The 15,460-nt window shown below is 43.7% G+C and overlaps 1 protein-coding gene and 1 long non-coding RNA gene across 2 annotated transcripts in view; one reads left to right on the top strand and one right to left on the bottom strand.

Moving 5' to 3' along the window:
• Positions 1 to 250: 250 nt before the first annotated feature.
• Positions 251 to 2,990, bottom strand: LOC309515374. The gene is made up of 3 exons (XR_014212432.1): positions 2,688 to 2,990; positions 1,365 to 1,519; positions 251 to 408 (listed from the first exon to the last, which is right to left on the bottom strand). It is a non-coding gene; the product is annotated as an uncharacterized lncRNA (long non-coding RNA).
• A 1,379-nt stretch (positions 2,991 to 4,369) lies between these two features.
• Positions 4,370 to 15,460, top strand: part of LOC309515845 (transmembrane channel-like protein 2) — a gene marked incomplete at its 5' end in the record, with an annotated part of 162,722 nt that continues 151,631 nt past the window's right edge. The window contains one exon of the mRNA XM_082194059.1: positions 4,370 to 4,388. Within this exon, the coding sequence (XP_082050185.1) occupies positions 4,370 to 4,388 (19 nt within the window). The remainder of the gene's footprint in view (positions 4,389 to 15,460) is intronic.

Here is a 15,460-nt window from a genome sequence, read left to right as displayed (position 1 = left end):
TGTCCCTTCAAATAAGGGACACTTGACAGCTATGCCTAGTTCAACAGAGCCTCACCATTTCTGCACCTACATAGCTCATGGATACAGTTGGGAGTTAGGAGGCAGGTAAAATAAAGACAAGGTTAAAGATGGCTGGCTCCAAAAGAAGCCAGAGAGTCCTGTGGCAAATAAACAAATCCAAATTGTAGATAGCTTGGGTCAAGGCTACATGCTGACAATAGCAAGGAAATGAAGGACACATGAATCTAGCTTCTGTTTTTACCCATTTAATTAAATGGGTTAAAATCCACTTGCAATTGGATGTCCTCTGTTTTTACGCTATGCAGTATAGAGTCTGGTGAAAAATCATGACTCTTCCTTTTAGTTTCTGGCATTGGTGTACTTTGGTATTTTGCTGGAATGTGCCTGCTGAGGACAAAGAAAATTAAGAATGCACTGGAGTCAGAAATAGGAGTAATCAAGGTCGCCCTGCACAGCTCCCTGCCCCTTCTCATCTATCTTAGGCCTTGTTACCATTGCCACTGGACTGTCATCATTACTCACTTCTGGAATGTTTTCTGGTTGTGATCCTCCATCAGGCTCAAAGGCATCCTCAGAGTTAGAGGAGGCATCACCTGTGGAGTCATCAACCCCCACTCTCCCAAACCATCCAAGCCAAAAAATGTGGTCTAGTCAGACACCTCTGGCTCAGAGGATACCCCTCCAATGCACCCATCATTACCTCCTTGCTTAGGAGCCAGTGACTGCAGAACAGAACAGACCTTTTAAATAAACAGACAGCTCCTTGCAAGGGGTGGACCCCCAAGTATATGATTTGCCAGCTATTAAAAGGCTCCAGGGACGCGGGTGGCGCTGTGGGTTAAAGCCTCAGCGCCTAGGGCTTGCCGATCGAAAGGTCGGCGGTTCGAATCCCCGCGGCGGGGTGCGCTCCCGCTGCTCGGTCCCAGCGCCTGCCAACCTAGCAGTTCGAAAGCACCCCCGGGGGCAAGTAGATAAATAGGTACCGCTTACCAGCGGGAAGGTAAACGGCGTTCCGTGTGCGGCTCTGGCTCGCCAGAGCAGCGTTGTCACGCTGGCCACGTGACCCGGAAGTGTCTTCGGACAGCGCTGGCCCCCGGCCAATAGATGTGAGATGGGCGCACAAACCCCAGAGTCTGTCAAGACTGGCCCGTTCGGGCAGGGGTACCTTTACCTTTACCTTTACCTTTAAAAGGCTCCAGCATGCTGCTGAGGCAACACTAGCCCTAGGGAGCTCTCCAGGGTCCTGAACAAGCTATCTTTTGCCCTGCCCTGCATGGGACAGCAGCCACCTGGAACGAATGAATGGGTTTGATGTTACCACTAGACTCCACTACTGGACATGCCTTGTCCTCTCCCTGCTCTTTGAGATAGTCCAATGAGTATCCTGGCTTCAAGTTGGGCTCCACTGGGACACCAATCCAGGAGAAGACAGGACAACTTCCTTGCTATATCTATCATGGCGCAACTGTTCTATTTCAGTGAAAGCCAGGTATTAAAACTAGAAAAGAAAAACCAAACCAAGCAAACAGCACATATGGGATTGTCAAGGTGGTGCCTGTGGTTGCAGTGGTGTCCTTGAGTACTTCACCTGAAAAGTCTCTGGAGCTTTTCATTTACTGTCTATGTTGCCATGAAGTGGTGAGGGTGGTTACCTCTTTTCCTCTTGTAAAGGGGAGCTGAATGAGTTGGAAAAATGATGGCTTATCCCACTTCTCTGTATGCAGCCCTGTATGCTTTTCAAAGCTCTGATAAGCACCTGCGTAGCTGAACAGAGCAACTGAGAAGACTGGAAGTTTAAAGGAGTGATCTGGGAGACTGGGGGGCAGGGAGAGAGAACAAGACAGTGGACAAAGGACAGCTGTGGGTGTCAGGGGAGAGGTGGAGAATGATGCACCAGAAAGAGAAAGAGAGATAAGTGCATGCACATTGCTCCAGTAAAATGGTACTTCTTGAAATTGTGTATTTTTTCACAGGTTTCCCCCTGCCCCCAATCAAAATACACATAACATATATCTCCATTGACTGAACTGTAAAAAATCATTGATCTGGCACTTTCCAGTGGTGTTGTGATACAAAAACGTAGATCTGAGACACAGATCCTTATGGATCCTCATAATTTTCACAAGGGATGGCTTTGAAACATCAGGTGCATTCGGTGATTTGTTGGTGGTTTTGTTGTCATTCTGTGTAAAAATCATTAAGTTCCATGGCGATCCATGCCTTAGATCAATATTTTTGTGGAGCTGGCAAGCGCCAGATTTACAATTTTAACTGTGTCTTCCAAAGCAAGCATTAATTTCATGGTGTTTGAGGGTGGGGTGGGTGTGGAAGGACCCTGTGTAAAATCATGCAAATTCAGGAGGACCCAATTTAATTGAAAAACAAAGTGTGCTCACTCATGCACAGGCAAGTGGTCTGGTGATCCCTGCAGCACCATTTCCACAGAATTTAGAGCTCCGTGGTGCAGAAATGATTATTCACCATTCAGAGTATATTCAGCACATGCCCAGAAGATGGACTTCAAAATGGTTTCAGGGAGATTTTTTAAAAATGTTGACTATAGTATCTCTTGAACTGGTAGTAAAATAAAATAAAATGATACTGTTGAACACCGCCCATTGGTATGATTAAAATGAAATAAATCCTTTCAACTTTTGCCAGCGTACGGCTCACATCGCAATCCCTGCTGGGCACCAGAACTTCAACGAACTGTTTGCTTCCTTTCGCCTTTGCTCTTCAGTAGCTTGGATGGAACCCTGTTTCTCTTCAAGAGACCCCTGTGGGGGAAGAGCTGCTGCCTGGCTCACAACAGTTTGCTAAAGCTGAGTTTTTGTTTCGCGTTTTGTCTTGAAGTATAAATCTCCTGGCTCTAACTCCATGCACAGTTGTTTGGGGGAGCTTGGATTCAGAAGCCAGAGTGCAGAAGCATCTTCAGAGACTGTAGTGTAGCATTGCTTCTGATAGGCTCATCATAAAGCCACTTTCGAGCTAGAAAGGAGGTGGGGTTGCGGGCTTCACGCCCCTCCCCACACTTGCGGGGGCTGCCTCCAGCCTCCGTGATGTCAGGGAATCCCCGGGCCAGCCAATGGGCTGCCCTGGGGGGCGTGGCCTCACACATTTAGGTCTGGCACGGCCAAAGCTCTCCCTCTTTCTTGCGCCGCAGCTAGCCAAGGTTTTTTTCCTTCCTTCCCACCCGTTAGGATAGGCGCTATGACGATGCTATGGGCTTCGGCCGGTCGCCGTCAAGGGGCCTGGTAGGAATTTTTCCATTTGGCAGATTGGCACCAGCCACTTGGTTTTCGCCTGCCTCATAGCAATCCGTCACAACTCCCCGGTATTGGCGGTTAGGCATTGGTAGGGGTATGGATCTTTGTTATGCAGATGATGGGGGGGGGGAGAGAAGCGTCATCACCTTCCCCCAAAGCAAAGGGTAGTCCAGTTAAGGATTCCAGGGGGCGTGGCCTTGTCCTAAGCCTATGGAGGTGTGGGCCCACGGCACGCCCCTGAGCGGTAACTCCAGAGGAAGCTCCTAGTTGACATGCCTAAATGCATGCAGGACTCCCTCTACTGGTGGTTAACCCTCACCGGTCTTCCTTTTTTTATTTTTTTAAAAAGATATTTATTAAAGTTTTTTTAAAATATAACAATGAAAATGAAAAATAAAAAGAAACAAAATACAACATAAAAACAATTAGAAAGACAAATAATTTTCCATAACATATCTTCCTTACACTTATTTCCCCAGACCTCCTCATACCTCCCTTCTTTGTATTCCACTTCAATTTGTTAGTTCAGCAAATCCTTACCATTAAGTTTTTACCCATTTGTAAACCTCTTTTTTTTCGTATCCCTAAAGCATTACAGCTGGAAACCCCTTAGTTTCTATCCAACATCCTTCTAGCATTCATTAATTTTACAATATTTCTGTAAATAGTCTTTAAATTTCTTCCAGTCTTCTTTCACATCTCTTCTCCCTAGTCTCGGATTCTGCCAGTCATTTCTGCCAATTCCATGTAGTCAATCACCTTCATCTGCCAACCCTCACCGGTCTTCCAGCCAGCGGGCTGAAGCTGGTTAATTGTTAGGACCAATGCCTCAGCCAATACCGCTCAATTCTGTAATCAATAAAGTTGTGGCCTAATTTGACCCATTAACTCAAATTCTTGTGTCTCGTGTCTTTATTTCTAAGGGGGGAGGCGGGAACTCGCCACACAACCAGTTCTCTTTTTTCCAGGGGGTACTCAAGGATACACAGTACTGGCACCTCTTTTGTTGTGGTTGGTGTTGAAAAGTGTGACACTTACTGTAACAACTTCATAGTGAGTACTGGCCATAACCTTCCCCTTCCCAATGCAGGGCACATTTGTGTAGGGGGAGAAGGGAGAAGAGGCGGCTGTGGGGAGGGAATCGGTCTGTTATTCAGAGTTACTGGAACAGCAGTCCTTCAGCAGAGCCAATAAATTTAGCAATTTAATATGAAGTAGCAGAGGACTGGGGTGAGGGTGGGAGGGATGGAGGAAAAAACAACAATAATGAAACATCACCAATCTTGAAAAACCAGATTCTTCCAAATGACATCAATGCGTTAAATGAATAAAGTGAAAGTGGTGCTTCTTCTATTTATCCATTATAAAATACTTTCGATTTGCAAGTTCATTTACTATCTGTATTGTGATTGCCTGCAACATATGCCTATGTTGCAGATCAAATACTGCCCACACTGAGCACAAGGTTAATTGAGGGAAATCTGTCTTTCGGTGATCCTTTACAGCTTCACATATTTTTGCTCATTCTTCCTCCACATTAATAGGTGTATTTTTTATTTTATTTTTAAAAACCACACCTCTCAAAATGTATTATTTTTCTTTTAAAAGCAATGTTTAAATGCATGCTTTGATATGTTTATACTGCCAAGAACATTGAGAGATGTGCGAACTCAGGGGAATAGCTAAGTTCCAGTCTACAGATTGGTCCAGTATCAGGTTGTTTCATCTAGGAATTTGAAAAGATTGAAATCCTTAAATATGAGACAATGTGGCTTGGCCAAGGCTCTTCCACATCTAGAAGCAAATGGTAAGTTATCCAGAGCAGTCTCCACTGAATAATAACACCATGTTCTTACACAACTACCAATCATTTCAATGGGGCTTGTTCGGAAAAAACTTTCTGGTGGATTGTGGCACAGGACCTTACAAAGCAATTTTTTTAAAAAAAAACCTCTCACTTTTTTATTGAGAAAGCTTGCTTGTCTCTACATGAAATTATATAGCCTAGCCTTCCCCAGCCTGGTCCCTCTGGATATTTTGACTACAATTCCCAGCATCCCTCACCACTGACCATGCTGACTAGACTGATGGGAGTTGTAGTCCAAAATATGGGAGGAGGGGCAGGTTGAGTAAGGCTGACATAACTTTTAAAAAGAAAGGCACACCATAGAAGGAAGCTACGACTGGTTTCAAGGAATGGCTGACAGAGAATATAGAAAGTCAAGAATAACATAGAAAATCAATAAATTAGGGCCTTGGGGCAGCAAGGAGAAGAGATGGCTCCAAAAATGTTTGAACCGTTAATCAATTGCTCTTTTACAAACCCCTTTCTCCTGTTGATGATTTTGAAAGACTCTGTTGTACTTGGTGGCTATTTCCACAAGGGCTGTGCTACTTTCATATCAGTCTGAGAAGTATCTTTCCAGCTTTGTGTATCTTTGTATATCTCCGAACAGTTTGTTACTGTGCAGATTGATCAAGCATTATAAGCACTGGCTTACTTCTAGAAGGAGAAGAACACACACACAAACACACACCCCCTTCTGTCATTGCTCATAACCTGGGACAGGAGGTCAAATAATTCCCAAAAGTGTAAATATGACTTTGGTGACACTAAGTAACAAGCATTCATAAAAAAAGATTTACAACAGTGCAAGGCTGTGCATGTTGGGATATGAGTGCTCAGCAGCTGCGAACAAGCAGTTCGATGTTTACATCACATGATGGGACTAAGCATGGGACAGGATATTCCAGGCGCTTCTCGGGGCTTTGTTCTGAGTGTAACTTGAGGCCTTCATGTTGTTTGTGTCCGGGAAGTCTGAGGCAGTTGCTCGGAGACTTCTGAGTGAGCAGACATGTTTTGTACAGTGTACAGTCGGGAATAAAGTAGAAATGAAATCGACTACTTTCTGACTGTTTTCTTTCTCCTGCTGCTATGCAAGGGGGAATGGGGTGTGCACCTTTCATTAGGGAGGTGTCGCCTATCAAGATCTCCCTGGTCTGCCGGGACGTCAGCTAGGGTAGGTCACTGGCAACAGGCCCCGACGAGTCTGGGAAGAGGAGTCAGCCTTTCCCGAGAGGGCCAGTTTCCAACAGTGCATGCCTACTCACAAGTAAATTCAATTGATTTATATGATGTAAGAAGTGCAGCAGGAGTGCAGTCAACATTGCTAACCTGATTTGCTATTTAAAAAAATGAAAGAAAGAGGAAAAGTTGAGACTACATTAATGTTCTAGATGAAATTCTGCCACATCCATTTTATTCAGAAGGGCTTCTGTGGGCAGCATAATTATTCATAGTCTTCGAATTTGAAGATTCCCACCCCCTTCCATTAACCAAGACAACCATTCAAAGCAATAACCCCAAGGGCAGAGGGGTAATTGCAGGCAATTGTACCGGAACAGGCATTCCTATTTCTCCTTAATACGATACAATATGAAATGAAAACAACCTGAAGCTTTCTGAAGCCGCAGCAAACTGAAGTGGAGCAAGAGCAAAAATCACAAAAACCCCCGAACTGCTGCAAACCAGGATTGTATGGAGATAAACTAAGAGGCCTTCCACACTTCTGTTCATCCCGTGATTCCAAGTTCCGGGTCTGAGAAGGTTTTCTTTGCTCTGCTCTTTTCTCTCCAGTCAACTAAGCTGTGAAAGCTCTCTTAGTGTTTGAGTGTGTTGCAATATCTTCACATCTGAGAAAATGAGGCCCTTCTTGCAAATGGTTTGCCTATCTTTGGTCCCCAGGTGCCAAATCTATGCACGCATCTATAAGATGAAACAGTCCACCGTCAAGACACAATTTAGGTATGTCAATTCTTCACACTTAATAATCAATAACCCTCCACGATAACTAGGCTGGGGGCTCTTCAGATCTTGCAACCTAAATGCTTGTTTTCCACACTTTGGCTCATTTTTGCGCCCATCATCACAGTATATCAACTTTAATTTCCTGGACCAACATTTCTAATGACATTTTGGCAAGGTTCCCAGGAATGAATTTGCACATGCTGTCATTTTGCTGCTAGGGCGCACCTCCTCGTGATCAATGTGCATCACCCATCAAACAATCTGTCACACTTAAGTTGCCTCGCCTTAAGTGAGGGACAACATGGGGCCATGTCACTCTTCTTCCTTCCAAACACGTCCATTAATGATGCAAAAACAAACTCGTTCCATTCAGCTGGAAACTGTCAGAGTGGAGGTGGGGGATACGCAAAATATTCTACCTTCTACCTTTAATAGTTGCAAACTGTGAAGTGGGCAGGTGTCATAAGCAAGTCTGTCAAGCATTTTTACAAGATCATGGGTCAAGTGTAAATACAGGGGGTGGTATTCAACTGAGTTTTACTCAGAGAAGACTTATTAATGGCCCTAATGATGCCCTCTTTCTTGATTTGCATAGGTCTACTCTAAGTAAAACTTAGTTGAATTATTATTTCTATACTTCTCTTCACCTAAGGATCACAGAGTGGTTTACAATATAGAGACACAAAAATAAATGCCATAGCAACAAACAATAACCATCCCTCCTACAGTTTAAAAGACCATAGATTGTTTAATTAGCCAAAGGCCTGGAAGAAGAAGGTTTTTGCTTGGCACCTAAGATAGGTAATGAAGGAGCCAGGTGAGCCTCTCTAGGGAGAGCATTCCACAGGTAGGGAGCCATCACAGAAAAGGCCCATTCTCATGTTGCCACCCTCCAGACCTTTCATGGAAGAGGCACATGATGAAGGGTCTCAGATTATGGTCACAGATGCATACCACCCTTGATCCATAAGCTGGTGGTATCTTCCAATGGCTCAGCCGTTGGCAGGAGTCTGATGTGAGCCAGGGGCTGAGAAGCATTCTTGCAGTCAGGATTAAAGACCAAAGCAGGAGGCGTGTTTGAGGAGCTAGCAAGGAGTCCGTGGACCAAAGACAACAAAGAATACAGAACTCAGCAGTAAAAAGGAAGATGTTTTTGCTCAAGCAAGGCTCCATTGGAACATGACTCTACCTAACTAGGAGGAGCCAATGGCTAACCTGGGTGGGCAGAGTCAGTCCAGGGCTGACCAAGAAGACTTCACTGAGAAGGCAGTTCAGTGGCTCAGCAGATGGGGCAACCGTCCACTGATTCCTTCTCCTGACTGCGGAAAAATGAAGACGCAAGAGCATTGCCAACAGTGGGCAGTGTCAGACACCCAGAGAAACAGTCCAACTACCGTGCATTAATGGGAAGAAGAAGATTCTCTTTGTTTATCAAATGACTGTCATAGGTATTAAGTATAATAGAAAGGTTGGTAATTCATGTGGAGTCTGTGCCAAACAAAATGCAAGAGGACAGCCATGCTTATGTATTCACACACCTTCACCATTTAAAAACCATAAAATGTAGGGCAGGGGTCTAGTTTTTACATGTACAGTGGAACCTCGGTTTTCAAACTTAATATGTTCCGGAAGACCGTTCGGCTTCCGAAAATTGTTCAAAAACCGGAGCAGTCACTTCCGGGTTTTCGGTGTTCAGGAGCCGAAATTTTCTAAAACAGAGGCATTCGGGAACCAAGGTTTGACTGTAATAGAATGAGCAGGGAAGAGGAGAGACTGCATCCTTTTTCTTTATTCTTTATTGCTTCTAACAAGGTTTACCCAACACATTTCTAATACCGGGAATGAGGGAGGCCATAGCTTGAAGCAATGAAGCACATCTGGGGAAAGCGGAAGAGACCAGCTAGCTTTACACCCTTTCTCTCAAACAGTCCCTTTTGTGCAAAAACAGAAAGAGGTTCCACCACTCACTTTCTATGCCATCAGGACAGACCCTCCTCCACCACCATCACATCCAGCTTAGTTCTTCTGGGCAAGAATAATTAGAGAATCTTAAGCGTTGGAAGGGGCCACAAAGGCTATCTAGTCCAACCCCCTGCAATGCCCCAATGACCCTGAGATTATGAGTCGCATGCTCTACCAACTGATCTGCCCCGCCATCAGTGTTTGACACCTTCCTAACAAGATTTTCTGAGTGCACCTGCAGACGTGGGAGAAAGCTGCAAGAGTCGTTTTATGCTTGCTAAACCGTGGTGTGAGTGACGGGGCCATTAGAATATTGTTCTCTATATGATCCAAAAGAACAAAAGAAAGAAAACTGTTTCAGGCATTTTCTTCTCTCCCATAGGTTTTCCCAAAGGGGGGAGGTAAGAACAAGGCTTTCTCGCCTAAATGTTACAGGGCCCCTTGGAATGTCTAGCTTAGGCAGTAAAGATAAGAGCAAGGTTGAATAGGCTCCAGTCGGGGGGAGACTGAAGACAAGAAGGCCAGGGGGATAATAATGCGGGAAACAAAGCCCCATTTTATTGCCACTAGTATAAATCACATGTTTTACATTTGAGCACGTGTTGAGGTTCATGGCGTGGAGAGGTGGTGCAAGCAAGCCCATATAAGGTCAAGCCCATATAAGGACATAGGAAGTTGGTAAAATTATGATTTCCCAGAAATCATGTGGCATTATTCTGCAAATGTATAAAAAGGGCTAGCAAGCCCAGAGAGGGCGGGCAGACATTGGGTAACGCGTGTCTGTACCATTACTTTGTCATGACAAAATAAGTATTTTACTGCTGTCTGATTGACTCTTTGAAGCAAATTCTGATACTCCAAAGGAAAGGTCTATCATGAGTAGGACCCCATGGGGAACAACTGAAAAGGAAAAATAACCTTCCACAAGAGAACATCCCAATGTCAAGGCAGCACCTTGGATTTTAAACCGAGGTGCAGAAGCAGGCAATTTGGTAAATATTTAATGAAGTGCTCTGTTCCTAGATGCTACCAGAAGCATAAATCTTCCCTAGCCGCAGACCCCCAGCCTTCCTCTGAACTGTCAAATGGGATAATGTGCCGGCACAGCATTCGTGTAAGAGAACAAGCAAGGGCAAGCTAATCAGCAGAAAGTGCAGTAATGTCTGGAGCGCTCGTGTGCTGCGGAGACTGGCTCCCCAGAGCTCTTCTTCGCAGGCAGCTTGTGGCTTTAGCCACTGCCAGTTCCGAAAATATGCCACGCTTTTTCCCAACCTCCAAACAATATGACAGCTGCCAATGTCAGCCATGCGCCTTTCCCCATTTCCCCAAACACCGAGCTGAATCACAGACTTATCCCTGCCTTTGATTTCAAAGAGGCTCGCAAGCCACCTTTTGTATGTTCTCTTTGGAGGGAGGGAAAACGTTGTGTTTGGGCAAAGGCAAAACTGCTACACTTTTCTTCCAGCTGGAAAAAAAAAATTCTTCCACTTGCAAGGATGCATCTTCTTATTTGTTTCACTGATGCCCCACTCCCCCCCCCAACAAGGAAACATCGTAAGACACATCATGCTCCACCCACCCCCTGCCAAAAAAAATCATCTCTACAACAACCCTGTGTGGCAGGTTAGTCTAAAAAAACCCGACTGTCTGACTCAAATGCACCTGTTAAGTCTCTTGGCTGAGTGGGGATTTAAAACTGGGCTTCTCCTCTGTCTTGGCCCAGCACTCTGAACCACTAAAACACACACCTGACCATGTGCACAGCCTGGAGAAAGGTCAATGGAAATAAAGTTATTCCAGTGCCTCTGAAATATACTCAGAGTCGCAAAGTGATTTCATGCTCTTTATTCAGCTCATAGTGGTGAGGAGGAATGAAAGTCCCCTCACAGTATCTGCTTTATATACATTATTTACACAATGGGCTGCACATGATTGGCTAATTCCGGAATTCTACTGTAAGCCAATCAGGTTGTGGATTCACTTCTATCTGGAGCAGGATTGGGTGGTTCCTGCCAACCAATCATACTGCTGCATTGTTCTAGGACCAATCAGACTGCTGCATTCTGAATCCTATTGTTCTAGGACCAATCAGACTGCTGCAGTTTGGATCCTATTCAACTCAGTACATAACAGCCTCTCTTAAACATACTGAACACAGCTTGAGGCCAACAGGGATTTCTGCTTTTCATCTATGAGGCAGAATACTTTTTAAAAACAAACTTTTCTCTTTTTCCTTTCCAAAGGACATAGTACAAAGAGCGAATGTGAACAGAAAATATACCTTGACAGTAGGGTTACAGTACTTGGTATTGTGTTGCTTAGTTCTCATTCAAATCAGGAGACTTTATTTGCCTCCAGAGCAGAAAAGGGAAGCTCTGTGGAGTTGTGCATGCACAATGGAACTGCTACATGGCCACAGGTTGCATATAGAAGTAACTGCATTCTAGGCTGTGGGTGCCCCATTTGTTAAAAGCTCTGAGCACATAACAGTTAAGTTTTCTGTCAAAGCGAAGCTCAGTTATTTTCTGTCTGCTCCGATGAGGCCCATAAACTCTCACAGACTAGGGGGCAATACTAATTGGGCTTTGCTTAAATGGCAAATCCCTTTTCAACTTGTCTGATTTTATAAATGTCACATTTTTATATGTGTGACCTTTACTGACTTTTCTCTCAGACTTGGAAGGAAAGAGGGAGAGAGAAGTTCAAAGATGGGAAGGGGAGATCTCTTTGATAATAACAGGGAGATGCATTTATTTCATCATCATCATCATCAACAACATTGTTTACTTGACATTCATAGTCCACCCATTAACCATGCCATCTGGGTGGTACACAGCTGAGCTGTGTGGTTTTATTTTTTAAATCAAATATAAACAAAGAAATCAAAACAATAAAAGCAATGCAACTATGCACACAAAGCCAATGCAAGCATCATAAAATCATGCTAAAATGGCATTAAAAACGCGTAAAGACAATATATTCTGAATATTATTTTATTATTCAGGTGGAGATAAGCTCACAAATAATGTCTGCTCTTTCCATTGTATCTTTTACATGCCAACCCCAAATAATTAATTGGGGGGGGGGAGGGACAGAGGAAGACAAAGAGGAAGACTCCTTCCCCTCCCTCCTTTCCCCATCTCCAACAATTTCTCACCTAATCCACTAATAAGGAAATCAAAGCAGTTTTCTGCCACCTATCACTTGCTAAATGTCCTGTGCTGGCCAAGGGTACAAACCAACATGGCAGGACAAAATTCCCAGGGAACTCCCACAGAAAGACACACAAGTTGCTAAATTGCTAAATGCCCTTTTTATTGCAGTTTACCAAATAGGTATGAAAAATGTGCAGGTACAGCAAGGCCTATCAAACACAGAGAGGGGTCCAGATTTTACAAATATATATGAATTGAGAGCGGGGGAGGAGGGCTAGCTTGGGCCTCATCCACTGCCAGCACTGCCCCCCCCATATGATCCTTGAACACTTTCACCCACAGAAACACAGCCTTTGATATCAAACATTTTCCCCACTTCTGATTTAAGGAACTGAGTAATCCTGTCAATTTTAAAAAGCACTGAATATTGCAGGCTTGTATATCACTTAATTCCACTTAGCAAAGGAGCTTTTGATCTGCTTAACCAAAGGGAAAATAACAGCTTAAGGACTCATTGACCGAAAGAGATGGCGTGCTGATTGTTCTAGAGAGCTACATTTTATTTTAATTTGGAAATAAAGCAGCTAGATAGCTAAGAACCCAAGTCTATTACAGCCCACTCTTCAGCTATTGCATAGAGGGAGGGCAGGAGGGGGAGAGGTCTGGGGGGCAAGAGGATGTTCCCTTCTTCCCAGCTATGGAGCAAGGAAGGCCAGATGAAGCAAGCCTTGTCACCATTTCCTATCACGCTGGTCTCTCACATCCCACTAAAGGAGCTTGCCTTTGCCTCAGGCAAAGGTTTGTCTTTTTTTCAGTTGTGGCTTCCATCTTGTCCAGTGCTCTTTCCTGTCAGGATGTTGTCAGTGGCTCCCAGCTGGTTGCCCGGGAAAATATAAAGACAAGGAAAAGTTTCTTACCCTCCTTTTTTATTTTAATTTTTACAGATTACTTCAAATCACTTCAAAATATGTTTAATCGTATAACTAGTGGACGATATTGCTGGAATTATTCAAATGCCGCTACGGATTTTAAGTCAGTATTATTAATTTTCAAATACTTCCCATTTTGAAATGAATTCTTTCCTTGGTTTGTTTTTTAATTTTTCGGATAAGCTATCTAATTCAGCATAATCAATCATTTTTTTGGACCCGCTCTTGTCTTGAAGGAACTTTTTCACTTTCCCACATTGTAGCTCATCCATCACTTCTATGGGTGCTGCTCTCTGTCTTTGAGCTCTTTACTCTCCTACTTTCAAGGCTCACCGGATTCTGGGAGATGGAGGGTCTGGAATGCTTTCGAATGACAACGTGCCAGCCAGGTGTTGCTCTGGCTCTCCCATGATTGCCCAACTTTCCCCCTCATCTGCCTCTGAGCTGCCACCTCCCTTAAACCCCTGTTGTAAATCTATACTGTCTTCCTCTTCCTCCTCCCTGGAAGGGTCAGGATGGGGAGGTGGTCTCTATCATTCCTCCTTTGCCCAGTCCCTGACATTTCCAGCAAGACTCAAGGCTGTCTGGAATCCTGGGCATGAAATTTTCACACTAAACTGTCCTGTTATGAGTTCCACTTGTCCATTATTCGTTAAGCTGCTTTACCCAGAAGGTTCTCAACAGTTTGTCCAAGGATATTGCAAGTTAAAATACATGAAATGTTGGAGAAGGCTGAGTATTTGTCCTGGAACAAGAGCCCATTTTAGGCATTTGTAGATGAGCATCCTCCAAGCACTGAGACCCAACAATCCTGGACCCCCGTTCCTTGACAGTGAGAACCTGAATGCAAAAAACGGACAACAATGGACTGTCAACTGTGAAGGGTAAATCCAAATTAACCACATTTTTGTTTTAGCTATAAGATCAAATCTAAACATGCTGCTTCTGGTTAGCAGAGCCACTGTGTCAGCTGCTGAGTTCTGAATGCTAATTCTGGAATCCAGGAGCTTATAAGAAAAGGTTAAATGTATTTAAGAGCTCAGGAACAGAAATCAGATCAGTACAGAAGAACGGCTTGCCATCCGTCCACTGGGATAAATGGAACATATGATTCTCCCTCTAGATCGTCTTTGTTATGTTGGATTTGATTTAATTATTTGAACCAGTGGTTTCAGAGCCTGTGGTTAGTTAAATAATAAACGTTTCAAAATAGTGCCATCCAGTTAAATCAATCTACATGGGGCAAATCATTCTCATCTGCCATCAGCAATCAATATGAAGGTCTTTGGCTTAATTAGAGCATTACAAAGAGAGGTTAATAGATATTCTTTTATATCAAAATGAGACTTCAGTGAACAGACTAGTTAAACAAAAAATAAAAGACAGACTTGCATTTTTGCCTACATTGTTTGTAAATGGAATTTGTGTGGGCCAAACACCTTGTGAAAAAAATTCTTCATCACCGAGTGCATAGTTAAACTATGGAATCCATTCCCACAAAAGGAAATGATGACCACCAACTTAAAGTGATGGCTTTATAAGAATATAACACATAATTATGGAAGTTAAGGCTAGCAGAGGCTACTAGCTACAATGGCTATACTCTCCTCTATGGTGGGAGGCAGTATACTTCTGAATACAGTGGTACCTCTGGTTATGAACTTACCGTACTTTGTTCCAGAGGTCCGTTCTTAACCAACAACTGTACGCACATAGAGTCCAACCAGAAAAATCCAAGGGTCCTCAGTTTTGCAGTCTTCAGATTGTCAGTCAGCACCTATGAACATTAGACCTAAGTTCAGCTTTCCCCAGGTGTGGCCTCTGTGTTTTTATCTGTGAGACAGGTTTTGTTTGAAAAGAGACTGCTAAAGTGGTCGACACAGTCTCTTTACTACGTTAATAGCTCAAGCCAAGTCTGTTAACTGTCTCTTTGCAGGTCTAAAGAGTTCTAGTGACTAGTTGACACAGAAGGTACTAGCTGGAGATGCTTCCATTGTCGTGTACATATATAAAAATAATTTTTGATGCTCTACAGTGTCTAGACTCTTTATATTCAAAACAGCTTTACTTTCATAAACACATAACTGAGAAGAGCATATCTACAATCTCATGCTTATTCACTTTGTTCCTTATAGAGAGCACAGGTTTCTCCCTATTAACATTTAAGGAACTTCCTCCCTCTTCTTCACCCCAGACTGACCACACCAACACACACTGCCTCAGCAGCATCCAGAGAAACCTCTCTCAGTAGCCATTCTCTCTCTCACTCACTCACTCTCTCACCCTCACACACACATGAGCAGAAAGCAGTTAAAAATG

This window comes from Podarcis vaucheri (assembly GCF_965113315.1).
Source record: "Podarcis vaucheri genome assembly, chromosome: 12".
NCBI classification, from domain to species: domain Eukaryota; kingdom Metazoa; phylum Chordata; class Lepidosauria; order Squamata; family Lacertidae; genus Podarcis; species Podarcis vaucheri.
Note: the sequence above shows the minus strand (reverse complement) of the source record. Positions and strands in the feature narration are given on the sequence as shown.